This window comes from Rosa chinensis, chromosome 5 (genome assembly GCF_002994745.2).
Source record: "Rosa chinensis cultivar Old Blush chromosome 5, RchiOBHm-V2, whole genome shotgun sequence".
NCBI lineage: Eukaryota > Viridiplantae > Streptophyta > Magnoliopsida > Rosales > Rosaceae > Rosa > Rosa chinensis.
The window spans coordinates 86522068-86536169 of NC_037092.1; the positions used below are offsets into that span (position 1 = coordinate 86522068).

General features: G+C 37.4%; 1 protein-coding gene and 1 long non-coding RNA gene across 2 annotated transcripts; one reads left to right on the forward strand and one right to left on the reverse strand.

The window, feature by feature from the left end:
- The first annotated feature begins 7432 nt into the window (after nt 1–7432).
- LOC112202272 (protein NRT1/ PTR FAMILY 7.1) lies at nt 7433–10933 on the forward strand. Its single transcript, XM_024343210.2, has 6 exons — nt 7433–7520; nt 7797–7844; nt 8409–8562; nt 8649–8866; nt 9102–9661; nt 9762–10933. Exons 2-6 carry the CDS (start codon nt 7809–7811, stop codon nt 10624–10626), a joined length of 1833 nt encoding a protein of 610 aa, XP_024198978.1. The 5' UTR covers nt 7433–7520; nt 7797–7808; the 3' UTR covers nt 10627–10933.
- Nucleotides 10934–11068: 135 nt separating this feature from the next.
- Nucleotides 11069–11554, reverse strand: LOC112202274. Its single transcript, XR_002937254.1, has 2 exons — nt 11378–11554; nt 11069–11261 (listed from the first exon to the last, which is right to left on the reverse strand). It is a non-coding gene; the product is annotated as an uncharacterized LOC112202274 (long non-coding RNA).
- Between the last annotated feature and the right edge of the window lie 2548 nt (nt 11555–14102).

Below are 14102 nucleotides of genomic sequence, written 5' to 3' on the forward strand. Positions count from 1 at the left end.
TGTGAATTTGGGAAAAGATAAGCTGTACAATAATATTGGCATGGAGAAGAAACTATATGTTCAATACTACAATTGATCAAGTAATGGAACCAAAATGCAAAGAGGTTTTGGGAGAGATTTCAGCATTGCACAGATACTTGATTTTGGGAGAGATTGAAGGATTTGGAATCTGCAATCTGCAATCAGAGATATGATGTTTGCATGAAAATGGTAGGTTTTTATTTGGAAGGCCGAGAGTTCAAATTTTTGAACTGAATTAGGTAAAGCAAACAACCAAAATATGTGTTTAATTCTAGAACTAAAGAAACGAAATTTTCCCCCGTGAAAAATCAAAGTCAATTTGAACAAATTTCAAAGTCTCTTTTTATCTTAATTTAGGCATATTAATTAGGTGTCACATTCTGAAACTAAATACATAACCCATTTTGTTTAGCACGTAGTTAATTACAAGCTATATACCCGGCCACTTGTGTTTCTCATTCTGAAACTAAATATATAACCCATTTTGCGTATTGATGACCTGCCTCAATAAGTCCAAGAAGTTTCCATTTTCGATCAGTATATTGTGAGAAATTTTTCTATGCTTTGCATGTTCACAGCAGCATGCATAATCACAGTAATATAAATCGTAGAAGAAGATGATATTGAGATGCTAGGCTTGTAAAGAGGTAGGAAGTCAAGATGAACATAGATCAGAGGTAGGAAGCTAAGATGAACACGAAGGTAGGAAGCCAAGGTGAAAGACCCAAAAAGGTCTTTTTCCCCTATAACAAATCAGTTGTATATTAATTAAATTAAATACGAATCTAGGTGTCAAATTATCATTGGGAAGTCAAACCATGTCATCATTGTGACATGGCTTGACGGTAGCATAGAAAAATTTCTCAGTAGTATTGTGTATTAATTCAAGGTTTTTTCTTTATTAGTTCACTCGTGTCATGTTCGAATATGTATGAGTCAACTGTAATCTGACCTTAACAAATAACCAGTAGAAACTATAAATGTGGTTAAATTTATTCTCCAAGATAAAGATAATTAAGTCCTTCAAATCAGGGATCACATTGATCTAATTAATCAGTTGACATCCACAGTTACTTGTTATGCGTGTGGAATTTTGCTTTTTTTATTTATGAAATTATTTTTTAAACTTTTTTTATTTAGATAGTTAATTTGGTTTTGACAAAAAGAAGTGATTAATTTGGAGTTTTTTTTCTTTTCTTTTCTCAATAGCAAATTAAGAATTTAAAAATATAAAAATAAAACAACAACAACAACGCCAAAGAAAAACTTAGAGCAGTTAATGTTCCTTTTTGTTTTCTTCCAGTTCTTATAATTGTAATACATTTCCCTTCAAACAATACTAAGAAAACCAATTGTTCGCAATACCAAATAATCTGCATACAAATATCTGTTGAGCTCACTAGGAGGACTATCATACCATGTAAGCATCGCATTGGGTATTTCACCATCTTGTCAGCTGTTGTATTGCCTTCTTTGAAGATACGAGTGCAGCGAAAATTCATCGGTGAACTTTAGAGAGATAGTTGTGCCAACAAACTCTTAGATTCCATAGAGGAGAAAACGACCCTGAAGTGAAATAAGCAATCACACTAGAAGAATCCCTTTTCAACCAAAGATCAAACCAACCTCTAGCGAAGGCAATCTCAACTTCCAAAATATATAACAATGTGGAGTTCGCCATAAAAGGTAGAATTCCAGCCTAAGAATTGACAGAAGCTCCCTAAAAAGTCACATAATGCATCACCAAAAACTCGTCCACAAGCAGCAGGGCCTGAATTTCCTTTTGACAAGCCATTAGTATTCACTTTAACCCAAGAAAAAATTGGTGATTGTCATAGTACATGCTGGACCTTAGGAGCCTTTCCATGTTTTGGAACAACTCCAAGAGAAGACAATAAAAGAGCATCTAGAACACCCCTATATTAACCAAGAGCAAAAAAAACTAATTTGTTGAACCCAAGCCATTATTGGATAACACATAATAGAAAACATAGGAGACCGATTTTCAAACCTGAGACGATTTCTAGCCTTCCATATTTCCATGAGAGTATGCATACCCACTGCAAGCCACAAATTATAAAGTTGAGGGGAGAAAGGTTTACGACAAATTATTGGATAACACATAATAGAAAACATAGGAGACCGATTTTCAAACCTGAGACGATTTCTAGCCTTCCATATTTCCATGAGAGTATGCATACCCACTGCAAGCCACAAATTATAAAGTTGAGGGGAGAAAGGTTTACGACAATAGCTTACCCAAAAATCCAAGAGAGAGCCAAATGAAGTACCGAGTTCAGTAGCCAACCATTTCCAAATTCGTTGGGCTAAAGGAAAATGCAAAGATATATGCAAAGAGAACTCTGTGAAACTGTAACATAAAAGACAAATAGACACAACATGTATTTCACATCTCTTCATCCGATCATCGGTAGGTAAATGATCATATAAAATGTGCCGAGCCAAGAAAGAGTCATATGGAGGAATGAAAGATCTCAAAATATTAGAAGCTCAATCCTTCAAAGTCTGGTGTTGTCTAAGAGAGTTATACCCATTTGAGAAAGATAACTTGGTGGAGGAAGATGATTCCCAAATCAGCATAGCTTGCTCGTCAATGAGAGGAGGAAAGATCTAAAATTTGTTCAGCCAAAGCCGGCAAAGTGTGGCAAAAGAAAGGAGGAAGCTGTCATGAATGGTTTGAAATAAAATCTGCCACATGAAGATTAATTAACGACCCATCTGAGACGCTCAAAATTTTCAAGATCGGAGCAAGTAGCCATTTTCTTTCCAAAATGACACTAAAGTACCGTTCCCAGTCAACCAACAATAGTTTTAGAGCAAGTTCACCCGTAGTCAATAAATGTTAAGGTCGAAAAGTCAAGGTGTCGACCAGTCAAGTAACTGTTCCATGCCACTGGACATGGGTTTTCACCCTTTTTTTTTTCTTGACCAGTTAATACTGTTCATTTTAAATGTTCATTGAATGTTTTCACTGTTCATTTTTTGGATAATTAATGTCAGAATTGTGATTACTATTTTTATAATATCGAGCTTAATGGAGATTGTACGCGAAATTATTCAACGATCTCGATAAATGTCAGGATGCTTGAGGAAATTTTCAGAAATTTTCATAAAGTGAAATCCTCAATCTAAGAGTTGGATAATAAAGTACACGATACGACGAGTTCGTGAGAATTTTTGGGGAATTTTTCGGACATCCGAAGTGTTTATAATGAATTTTCAAAGTTTGGAAATTATGAAAATGCATTTAAATAAAAGAAAATTTCTGCGGTGCGATCGTGGCCTTCCATTTTACCACCGGTTCATCCTAGCCATTGAAACAGAGTGAACTCAGGGTTATAAATGCCCTTGATCAGATCAAGGATCAAGATCACGTACAGAGGCTTCGAGGTCTCCCAACTCAAAACCGAGAGCCAACGATCCGATTCCCTAAACCGACTGGCGCTCCACCGTCAGGCAACCTCCGGCCGGCGCACGAGCACCATCTTCTTCTCCTCATCATCATCGTTACACTCGTGGTCTTTGATCGTCCATGCACGGGACGAGTGAGGAGAATCGATGGTGAGAAACTTGGAACTTTTCCGGCGAGTTTCTGCAGACTCCGGCCACCGATTTGCTTATATGTGGTATGAAACTTCATCTTCTCATCATGTTCTACATGCCTATGTGATTTGTTTTCGAATTCGATTGGGTTCTGATGATTTTCACTTTTGGGTGACTTCGGCTCCGTCGCAATTCCTCGACACTAGCGACTTTTCCGGCAATTCTGGTCTGGGTTTCGGCCTCGCTTGCAGCTCCATGCGAGATATCACGACCTCGCCTGCATTCCTTGAGATATCACGTCAGTCACGATACCTTTGGGCCGAGCTGGAAAAAAGTCACAGCCTCACAGGCTTGCCTTTTTTCTTGGCCTCGGTCATGAAAAGGCAAACCAAAGCTGGTCAAGCTTGGGCCAGTGGAAGCAAAATTTTCCTTCTGTCCGGTCACCACATCATCAATCCTTGCTGGTGCCCGGTCAAAAGTCAAAACGAAACCGGTGGACTTGCGTGAGGAGCAAAGGACCGTAGCCTGGCCAAATTGAAGACTCGCGATAATCCAATTACTTTTAGATAATAGGGTTAATTACATATAAGTGCATATTTGAATGTTTTTTTAGTCATAAGGCCACCAACTAATTTTTTCCCTCATAAGGCCACTAGATTTAAAATGGTGTTATATTTTGGATATAAAAACCAACATATTTACATAAATGCCACTAGAGTAAACAGTCAACAACCATTCTCTCTCTCCTCTCCGGCAAGGTCTCCGGTCACCTCCGGCCAACTCCGGCTAGGTCTCTGGCCAACTTCCGGCAGGTCTCCGGCGAGGTCACAAAAGCTACTGTCACCAACAACAAAAGCTACTGTTATCAATAAGAGATATGCTCCCAAATATCAAAAGCTACTAACACCGTTAACAAAAGCTACTATCACGGACACAAAAAGATACTCTCATCAGCAACAAATGGTTACTGTCACCATCACCAGTAATAAAAGCTACTTTCACCATCACCAAAATCTACTATCATAGTTGTGAAAATCTATTACAATAGACGTAGAAACATACTGTCAATGTGCTAAAAAGCCATTATAACAAAAGCAACTAACACCAGCTTAAAAAGATACTAACAGAGACATAAAAAGCTACTATCAGCTTGTTGAAAAACCACTATAACAAAATTCTATATAGTTTCGGAACAAAATTCTATATTTAGAAATGCAGTAAACAAAATTCAAATTTAAAGCATCAATTTTCACATGCCCAAAATATCTAATCTCCATATCATCTGATCAGATTTAGAAGAATTTATAGAAACAAAAGTTTAGACTAAAAGCATATTCACTCAGAATTTAAAAACTTTCCAATTCTGTATAGTTTCAGAACAACAAAGATTTGATTTTTTTCTACATCAAACTGAAAATCCATACGATTAGAACGAGAAGGAGAGAACTCACCGGAGTACTAAGCCCATCGACCTAGGGGAAGAAAGAAACTTCAGAACCAATTTGCAGAAATCGAGAGAGCGTTTGAATTTGCGATTCGAATTTGAAGAAGGTGATAGTAGCTCCAAATCGTCGGAGCCTAGCTCCAGATCCACGACCTCAACTCGCATACTAGATCCACAACCCGCACTCACATACCAGATCCACAACCCGCACTCACATACCAGATCTTGTGGACGACAAGGATGATGATCTGGCCGCTGCGGAAGATGGAGGAGACTCTGACCATAGTCGATGAAGCCATTCCCTCCGGTGACGGACACCGCCTCCGGCCCGGCCGGCATCAGAGATCTCGACAATGAATTCGAACTGTGGAGAGGCTCAATCACTCTCTCCCGGCAGCCCGACGACCAATTTGAATAGTGGAGAGGCTCGATCACTCTCTGCCAGCGGTAGTTAGCTCCGGTGGTCCAAGAGCTCCTGATAAAGGTTTGTGGTTATGGGTATGGGGGAGAGAGGGAGGGAGGAAGATAGAGACGGTTTGTTTTGTTTGTAGAGGGGCAGAATTGTCATCGATGAAATAACTTGAAGATGGAAGTGGCCTTATGTGTACAAAAAAACTTTAGTGGCCTTATGGCCAATTAAAGTTTTAAAGTGACACTGATGAGTAATTTTCTATAGATAATATAGGATAACGAGACTATACATACCCCAATGAGAAAAAGATGTAAGCGATCGAATCCCAAGCTAACTTCAAAATAGCTGCTGAATCAATTGTGGATAAAGCACGAATACCTAACCCTCCTCTTTTTCGGAGCACATACTTGAGCCTAAGGAATATTTGCTAACCTACTGTTTCCCTATAACTCCAGACCAAATAAAATTGTGTTGCCATAGGTTTAACTTCTTGAAAAGATGTAAAGGCCATTGATACACTAAAAAGCTCTGTAAAATACTCTGAAAAACTGATTGCACAAGTTGAGTGCGGCCTACCATTCAAAGAGTCTGCCCTTGCCAACATGTGAGCCTGTATTTTGCCTTATCAGCAATAATTTGAAGACGACATCACGGAGGCTTACCACAAAAAATAAAAAAAAACTCTCAAATATATGAAAGGTAACCGTTTTGCGCGAAAGATGCGTTGAATAGGTATCCAGCTAGGAAGATACTTAGGTCCAAAATAGAAAGTACTTTTCTCTGCATTAATAAATTGCGCCCCGAGAGGTTGCACTATAACGATTAAGAAACCTTATCAATCATCTGAGAGTAAATTTGGCCCCACGTTTACTACAAGATCATATGCATATAACACATGAGAAGGAGGAGTGCAATTCTTAGGAAAAGAAATTGACTTTAACCAACCAGTCTAGAGTAGAGAAGAAAAGCAATGGCTAAGAGCTTCTTCAGCGAGACAAAACAGGAGTGGAGAGAAGGATCCCCTTGCCTAATACCTTGACCACAAAAGAAAAAACCTTAGGGAGAGCCATTAATTAAAATTGATAACTTTGCCGAATGAAAAATAATGGTGAGCCAGCTCGTGAAAATATTAGAGAACCAAAAATTAATTAAGACTCGGAGTAAGTTGAGATATCACTTCATGCATATCATTTGAAGTGAAATGGTTGCTTTTTATTTTTGAAAATAGTTACAGTTCTTTTTTTTTTTTAATAAAATAAAATTGAAACTAGTCGTTCTTTTGTATACGGAAATAGTTATTAATTGAAACTTTAAGGTGAAACATGTCTTCATGAAATGTCCTTAGCTGATGAAAAGAAAAAGATATAAATATATATGACATACATTGCTATTGGTTTTTTTAGACTACAGCATTTGATGAAATGTATGTACACATAAACGGCTAATCCATTTCCTTGATGCGCCAAAATAGTGCTAGAGTAAAAGACTGTTGTTTATTCCTTCTTTTTCTTCTTTTTTTTTCCTTTTAGAGATACTGTTTAACAACTGCTCGTTATGCTTGGTGATGAATAAGTTTTGAGATAATATAATATATAAAATGTAAATTCAAAGTGATATTGAGGACAGATTATCACACAAGAACCTAAATCATACGAAAGAGAAACAATATCTATAAACAAGTGAGATATCATTTTATCAACAGGTCATTTTCACATGGGAACAAATCCCATTCATGGAAAAAACGACCTAATTTGTGGCAGAGACTCTTCTAAGCTGACCTCTCCTTCTCCCTATTCCACTAATATTAATTAATTTTCTCATTTCTCAGCTTTTCCTTATAAAATTTGGCTGGTAACAAAAGTATAAAGTAGTAAATGAAAATGATAATGACTTCTAGCTCTCCTCCCATTAGTACACCCCTAGCTATCGTTCTCTTTCTATAGCTATATATATTGGATCCTCACAACAAACTCTTCTCAACTCTTCTCTTGGTTCCATCCAAGTACTTGCTTTCTCTAAGTAGTCCGCAATATATCTTCTTCAACCCCATTGCCTGCTGAAGTTTTTTTTTGGTCTGAAGTAAGTTAGTTATTGTTTATGTGTAATATATGTTTCTAGCTCTAGCTCTTCTCCTCCAGCTAGCTGTTCAATATAATTTTATCATGTTAAATGTGTTTTTATATATTCTCGTTCCCATTGTTTTACATGTCTAAAGCTATAGCTTACGCACAATATCATATCATCTCCCTCTTTGATTGATTGTGTTTTTTGTTTCCCCTAAAATTGAAATATATATTTCTTTATATTTGTGTTCAGCTTCATGATTTCTGATATTTATCCATGGATATCTTGTAGAAAGTAACTTCAATGGCTGCTGTGGATTCTCTCAACTGCACCAATGAGGTTAGTGAAGTAGGACTATTTGTGTTTATCAAGTAACTATTGTTCCAGAAATAGGTAGCAACTTTCATCAATGTGACCAATCTTCTAGGACCACAGGTTTGTAGCTTAGTCCAACTACCTAGTTACCTTGAAATCCCAGTTTTGGTTCTTATTATTTATCACTAGAGTCTAGAGGCTAGGGTAACTTCTATCTAGCGATACTAACATGACCCAAAAAAAAAAAATTACCTCGATCTTCTGGCTTTTACCATCTATTGAAACTTCTTATTACTAATTATTATTATATGTGGTATTTGGCCCCTGTTTGACCATTACATAAATATATAGACCAATCATGATTTTGTAAAGTCTCAAATATGGCTTTTTGATCTCTACGTTGTCCTCATGAAGCTTTAATTAGCCCTTTTAAGACAAATAGAGGATTTCTTATGTTGATACTTGATAAGCTGTCTTTCATATGTATCAATGGGCAACATTTCAATTTATTATTTCAAATAGTTTTCAATATTAAAAAAAGGTTAGTATTAAGAAATGTAATTCTAACTTCTTTTCAATTCTCTAAAGGAGGTGAGAGATCAAGACAATAAGACCAATGGAGAATCAAAAGCTGTGAGTAGAAACTTCCATGAAAATGAACTGAAGGGGACAACTGCTAAAACCAAGGCGTCCGTTACCAGAAAGAGCACAGGAGGCTGGACTTTTGCAAGTCTCTTGCTAGGTACCAAATTATAGAGGTTCAGAGACTAGATCATTATATCTTAACTTGATTAACTCGAGTATATATGACTGTTTTTATCTGTGCAGTGAATCAGGGGCTAGCAACACTAGCTTTCTTTGGTGTTGGTGTGAACTTAGTTTTGTTCTTGACCAGAGTTCTTGATCAAGAGAATGCCGTTGCTGCAAACAGTGTGAGCAAGTGGACTGGAACTGTTTATTTGTGCTCCCTAATTGGTGCATTTCTCAGTGACTCTTATTGGGGCCGCTACTTAACATGTGCAGTCTTTCAGCTCATCTTTCTACTGGTAAACATTATTCCTCATTTTCAAGTAGTTGGGTATTCTATGATATCTGTGATTTCATGTTGCCACATATACGATCCATCTAAACCATACATTCAAACGTGATCGCGTTCACCTAATCAATGGTCTCAATAAATTTTCGGCCAAGAAACGCAAGGGAACGTTAATTTTTGTTGTACGTCTTGTTATGCTGTTGTCCGATTACGATTTGACTCCATACATTCAACTAATTTCTCAGGGATTGGTGCTATTATCACTGACGTCTTGGCTCTTCTTGTTCCATCCTTCTGGTTGTGGAGATGAAGAACTAGTATGCTCGCCCACATCATCAATTGGAGTTGCTATCTTTTACTCATCAATATATTTAGTTGCATTGGGATATGGTGGGTACCAACCTACTATAGCAACCTTCGGATCAGACCAATTTGATGAGGCAAACCCTAAAGAAATAGCTTCGAAAGCAGTTTTCTTTTCCTATTTCTACTTTGCACTCAATCTTGGGTCTCTTTTCTCGAACACCATATTGGTTTTTTATGAGGATACAGGCAGATGGACTATTGGGTTTGCGGCGTCATTGGGATCTGCTGTCTTGGCCCTATTGTTCTTTTTGTTGGGGACACCAGGGTATAGGTACTTAAAACCGTGTGGCAACCCTTTGCCACGTGTCGCTCAGGTATTTGTGGCTGCTGCTAGAAAATGGGATGTCGTTCCTTCCAACTCAGGGGACTTGTATGAAGTGGAAGGACCAGAATCTGCCATCAGCGGAAGCAGAAAGATTTTTCACAGTAATGAGATTGCGTAAGATATGACTGTGCCTTACCATAATAACTAATATAAATACTTAATTATTAGTTCATTAGAGAACACGATATTAATTAGTACATAATTTTGATTTCAGGTTCTTGGATAAGGCAGCAACAATAACAAATCATGATCTATGTGGTCCAAATGATCCATGGAGGTTATGCACTGTAACTCAAGTTGAAGAAGCTAAATGTGTTATGAAAATGCTACCCATTTGGCTTTGTACCATAATTTACTCAGTCGTCTTCACACAAATGGCCTCCCTTTTCGTAGAACAAGGTAATGTGATGAAATCCGACATTGGAAGTTTTCACCTCCCAGCTGCTAGCATGTCTGCTTTTGACATATGCAGTGTTCTAATCTGCACTGGTATCTATCGCCAAGTTCTCGTGCCTTTAGCTGGGAAGCTAAGCGGAAACCCTAAAGGCTTAACCGAGCTTCAAAGAATGGGAATCGGGCTCCTTATCGGAATGTTATCAATGGTTGCAGCTGGTGCCACAGAGATTGCAAGGCTCAAACATGTGGTCCGTGGTGAGAAGATAAGCTCTCTAAGCATATTCTGGCAAATTCCACAATATGTTCTTGTTGGTGCTTCTGAAGTCTTTATGTATGTGGGTCAACTTGAATTCTTCAATGGTCAGGCCCCAGATGGGATCAAAAGCTTTGGAAGTTCACTATGCATGGCTTCAATTTCTCTTGGGAATTATGTGAGCAGCTTGCTAGTTATAATGGTGATGGGAATTACAGCTAGAGGTAAAAGCCCAGGATGGATCCCAGATGATCTAAATACAGGTCATATGGATAGGTTCTACTTCCTGCTTGCAGTACTAGCAGCTTTTGACTTTGTGATTTACGTGTATTGTGCAAAGTGGTATAAATGCATTAATCTCCAAGACTCTGATGAGAAGGAAATTCAAATCATGGAAAGCCAAGAAGATGTGGTGCTCAAAAAAGTTTAGATACTTATTTATGTGCTTTTATAACTCGATGTACGTTTACTTGTAGGCAGCCCAGCTAGCTTTGTTTCTTATCATATGGAACAGAAGTAGTAGAATAATCCTGTTGCAGAATTAGAAGAAAGAATGACCTTGTCACAGGCTCTATTAGCATCCAAAGAGATTTGGGTACAAGGGATGATTGCTTTCCTAATTTTGCAATAGGAAAGGTACTAAGCTTTAGAAATAATTTGTTGCTTGGGTTTGGCAGCTAGCTAGCTTTGATAATTTATCTTGTAAGTTTCAAAGTTTTGGCAGAGATATATAATAATGGAATCAATGACATTTGATTAGAGATCAAGTGCCTGTTTATTCTAAATTAATTATAGCATTTATTTTAGCAGATTAACAACTCACAAGTGCAATTACTAATCTTCTGTTAGTTGAACTCACGACCTCAGAACTCCGATGGAGAAATTTATGACACTAGACTAAATAGTACTAGGCTAATTAAGGCATTGTTGAAATTCAGTTTGTACATTACGTTTGCTCAATAAAAATCATTGTTACTGCCCAGGCCGGGGGCTAGTGAAAGTAATGTTCGGCTAACACTGAATCCGAAGCTCTGGGGTTGATTTGGTAAGGTATGCAGCGATTACCTGTCAAGCACAACTCACAAGCGTCAAGAAGGAGACTAGGTGACTGGTCTTTGCTCATTTGATCAGTTTAGTATTGACATTGACAGAGTAACAGTAGGTAAGTAGTAAATTCGTACCTTAGATATTATGGGAGTTGGCTTGTATAGAGGACTTGAGGCTTGGCTGCTTCACTTGTTTCTGATGTGGGACTGATATGCATCGGTTATAAAGATGACCCTTACTCGAAGGATTGTTTGACGACTGTGTGACGGTGCGTCTAGACATGACTGGAACTAAGCTTACCTTAGGTTGGAAGCTCTGAGTACTCCAGTACACCTAAAGGATACCTCAGAGAGACCGTGGCGTGGCCGGAACGGTCACAGAGTCTAAGCTGGTTATGCTTGATGATAGGCCACATGTACAATATAATCATGCATCACACATAAGATCTTATTTTTATTTTCAAATACATTTAATAATTAAAAAAAAATTCAAAAGTCCTAACTTCATGGATTATGGTTTAGGAAAATGAATGTATATATACTGCTATCATCAGATGTGACTACATCTATATATACTGCTTCTATAGGAAAATTAGTGCAGCTAGCTTTGGACTCGACCGCTTCAAGGAGTTCAAGCGGGTGCAAAATGATTGACCATATTTACATATTGGTCAACATGATAATCGAATTGAAATCCTAAGAGAACAATTAATGGTAAATTTAAGGAATATATTGTTTCTTTCAGATGAAGTGACCAAACGTCATGAGCTGCCTCAAGTTCTAAAATCTCAATATCAAATCAAATCTAGCTGGGACTGATTCATAAGTGGGCACTATGAAAATTGACCAAACATCAACTGGGCACACCCTAGTGTCTCCAAAAAGTTTATTCAATGATGTAAGCTTTGTGTAGACTTGGGGTCAACCATGCACGCGTGGAACTTCAAAAATCCACGAAAAATACAACTATACAGTAGTACTGCTTCTACTCTAGTTAGCTGGTCTAATTTGTTATATATGCACGTACCAAACCCCACTATATATGGCTAGCTACGGATTATTATATAGCTGGCTTCTCCCATATTGTTAGTGTTATCACATCAAATATATGCATCAACAATCGAGGTCATAGGATCCCTTGTGCTGGTATAAATGATTATGAACTTCCCTAGCTAGCTATAGCACTGGCCATCATCAAGAAGACTGAAACCGAACCAGATGGGATGGCTTAGCTAATTCAATTGAGAGTTCCGCTTGCAATTAGGTTATCAGGACATAAGTGTGCAAATATTATTAGGTCGATCCTATCGTGTCCATTATATCATAGAAGTTAGACTACTCAAATTCTTGAAGAATAAGAGCAGTTGGTGAAGTGTTTCGGATTAAATACTCAAATTTGAATTGAGTTGAAATAATTATATTGGTGCGCCGGCCGGACCAATTAAATGTGGATCACACTAACACGTTATTAACATCGCTAAATTGACCCTATCAGATTTCGATCCATACGCAACAACCATGCATGTATTATCGATCATTTGCATCCCAAGTTGATTGAGACTTGACTTACAATTGTCCATCTCCTAGCTAGCTAGCTAGCTATCACAAATATTACATCGATCGTTGTTAGCATATGTGATAATACAGCTTGGTTGATATATACATCTCTTTTCTAGATATGAGTCGGTTGTGTATGACTCGGAAGGAATCTAAAAAGGAGAGGCCATGCACGAAAGGCTCTCTGGGCTACATCACCATCCAGTACTCGATCTCTATCTGTGACAATTAAATTGTCGATCGTCAACCATTTTCACACAGAAAAGAAGATGCTAATTCACTACCTCTCTGCTAGCTATGGAATATATGAGCCTTTACTCTTGGCTCGACATGGGTACAAATAATAGCGTGTTTGGTGAATGTTAGGATCAAACCCTAAGACTGATTGCCATAAGGGTTTGTAATTAAATTACATAGCAAAAGCTAATTTCTAAAATCAATGACTCGCACTACAAGCTATATATATAAATACCATATATCTATATTTCACTTGAAAATGTATTCAATCTTGTGGTTATGCATGCAGGTTATCTATGGCCCAGTCGGCACGGCCCGACTGTTTAACGGTCATGTAAGGCTGGTCTTGAGATTTGTGTGGTATGAGGTGAAATCTCGTATAAATTGAAATTAAGTGTTCAAGTAATTTTTTTTGGGTAACTAGTAATGCATTATTCATATTGGTTTATTCTATTGTGTATTTGGACAAAATAAAGAAGAAAAGAAAAAGTTCAATGTGTATTTATTTATTCTATTGATTAAATAAGTAGTATATTTGGACCCAAAAAAAAAAAAACTCTAGGCTAGCGACTTTGAATAGAAGAAAAGTTCAATGTAAAAAAACATTCTAGCCCAGCAGCTGAAGCTGGGTTTCGAACCTTGATTGATATCGAAACAGAAAAGAAAACAAACTTTTTTTTTTTTAATAAAGAAAACTAACATATTTGTGCATCTCTATATTTTCCAATTATACTTGAGGGTTAAATACTGCTTACTCCCTATACTTATAGAGTTTCATCGTTTTAATCCCTAACATTCGAATTTCACCTAAAAAGTCCCTGAACTCCCAATTCCCTCTCAATTGGTTCCTACCGTCAAATATCCGTCAAAAACTCCGTTATCTTCCCTTAAAAAGTCTATTATAACCTCATTTACTTAATATATATATATATATATATATATATATATTTCTCTTCCTCTCTTTTTTATTTTTTTCTTTCTTTTTACCTCTTCTTCTTCTTCCGGCTCTCTCGCCTCCTTTTGTTCATCTCCTCATCAAGATGGTTCCAACAATCCGTAGACCTTT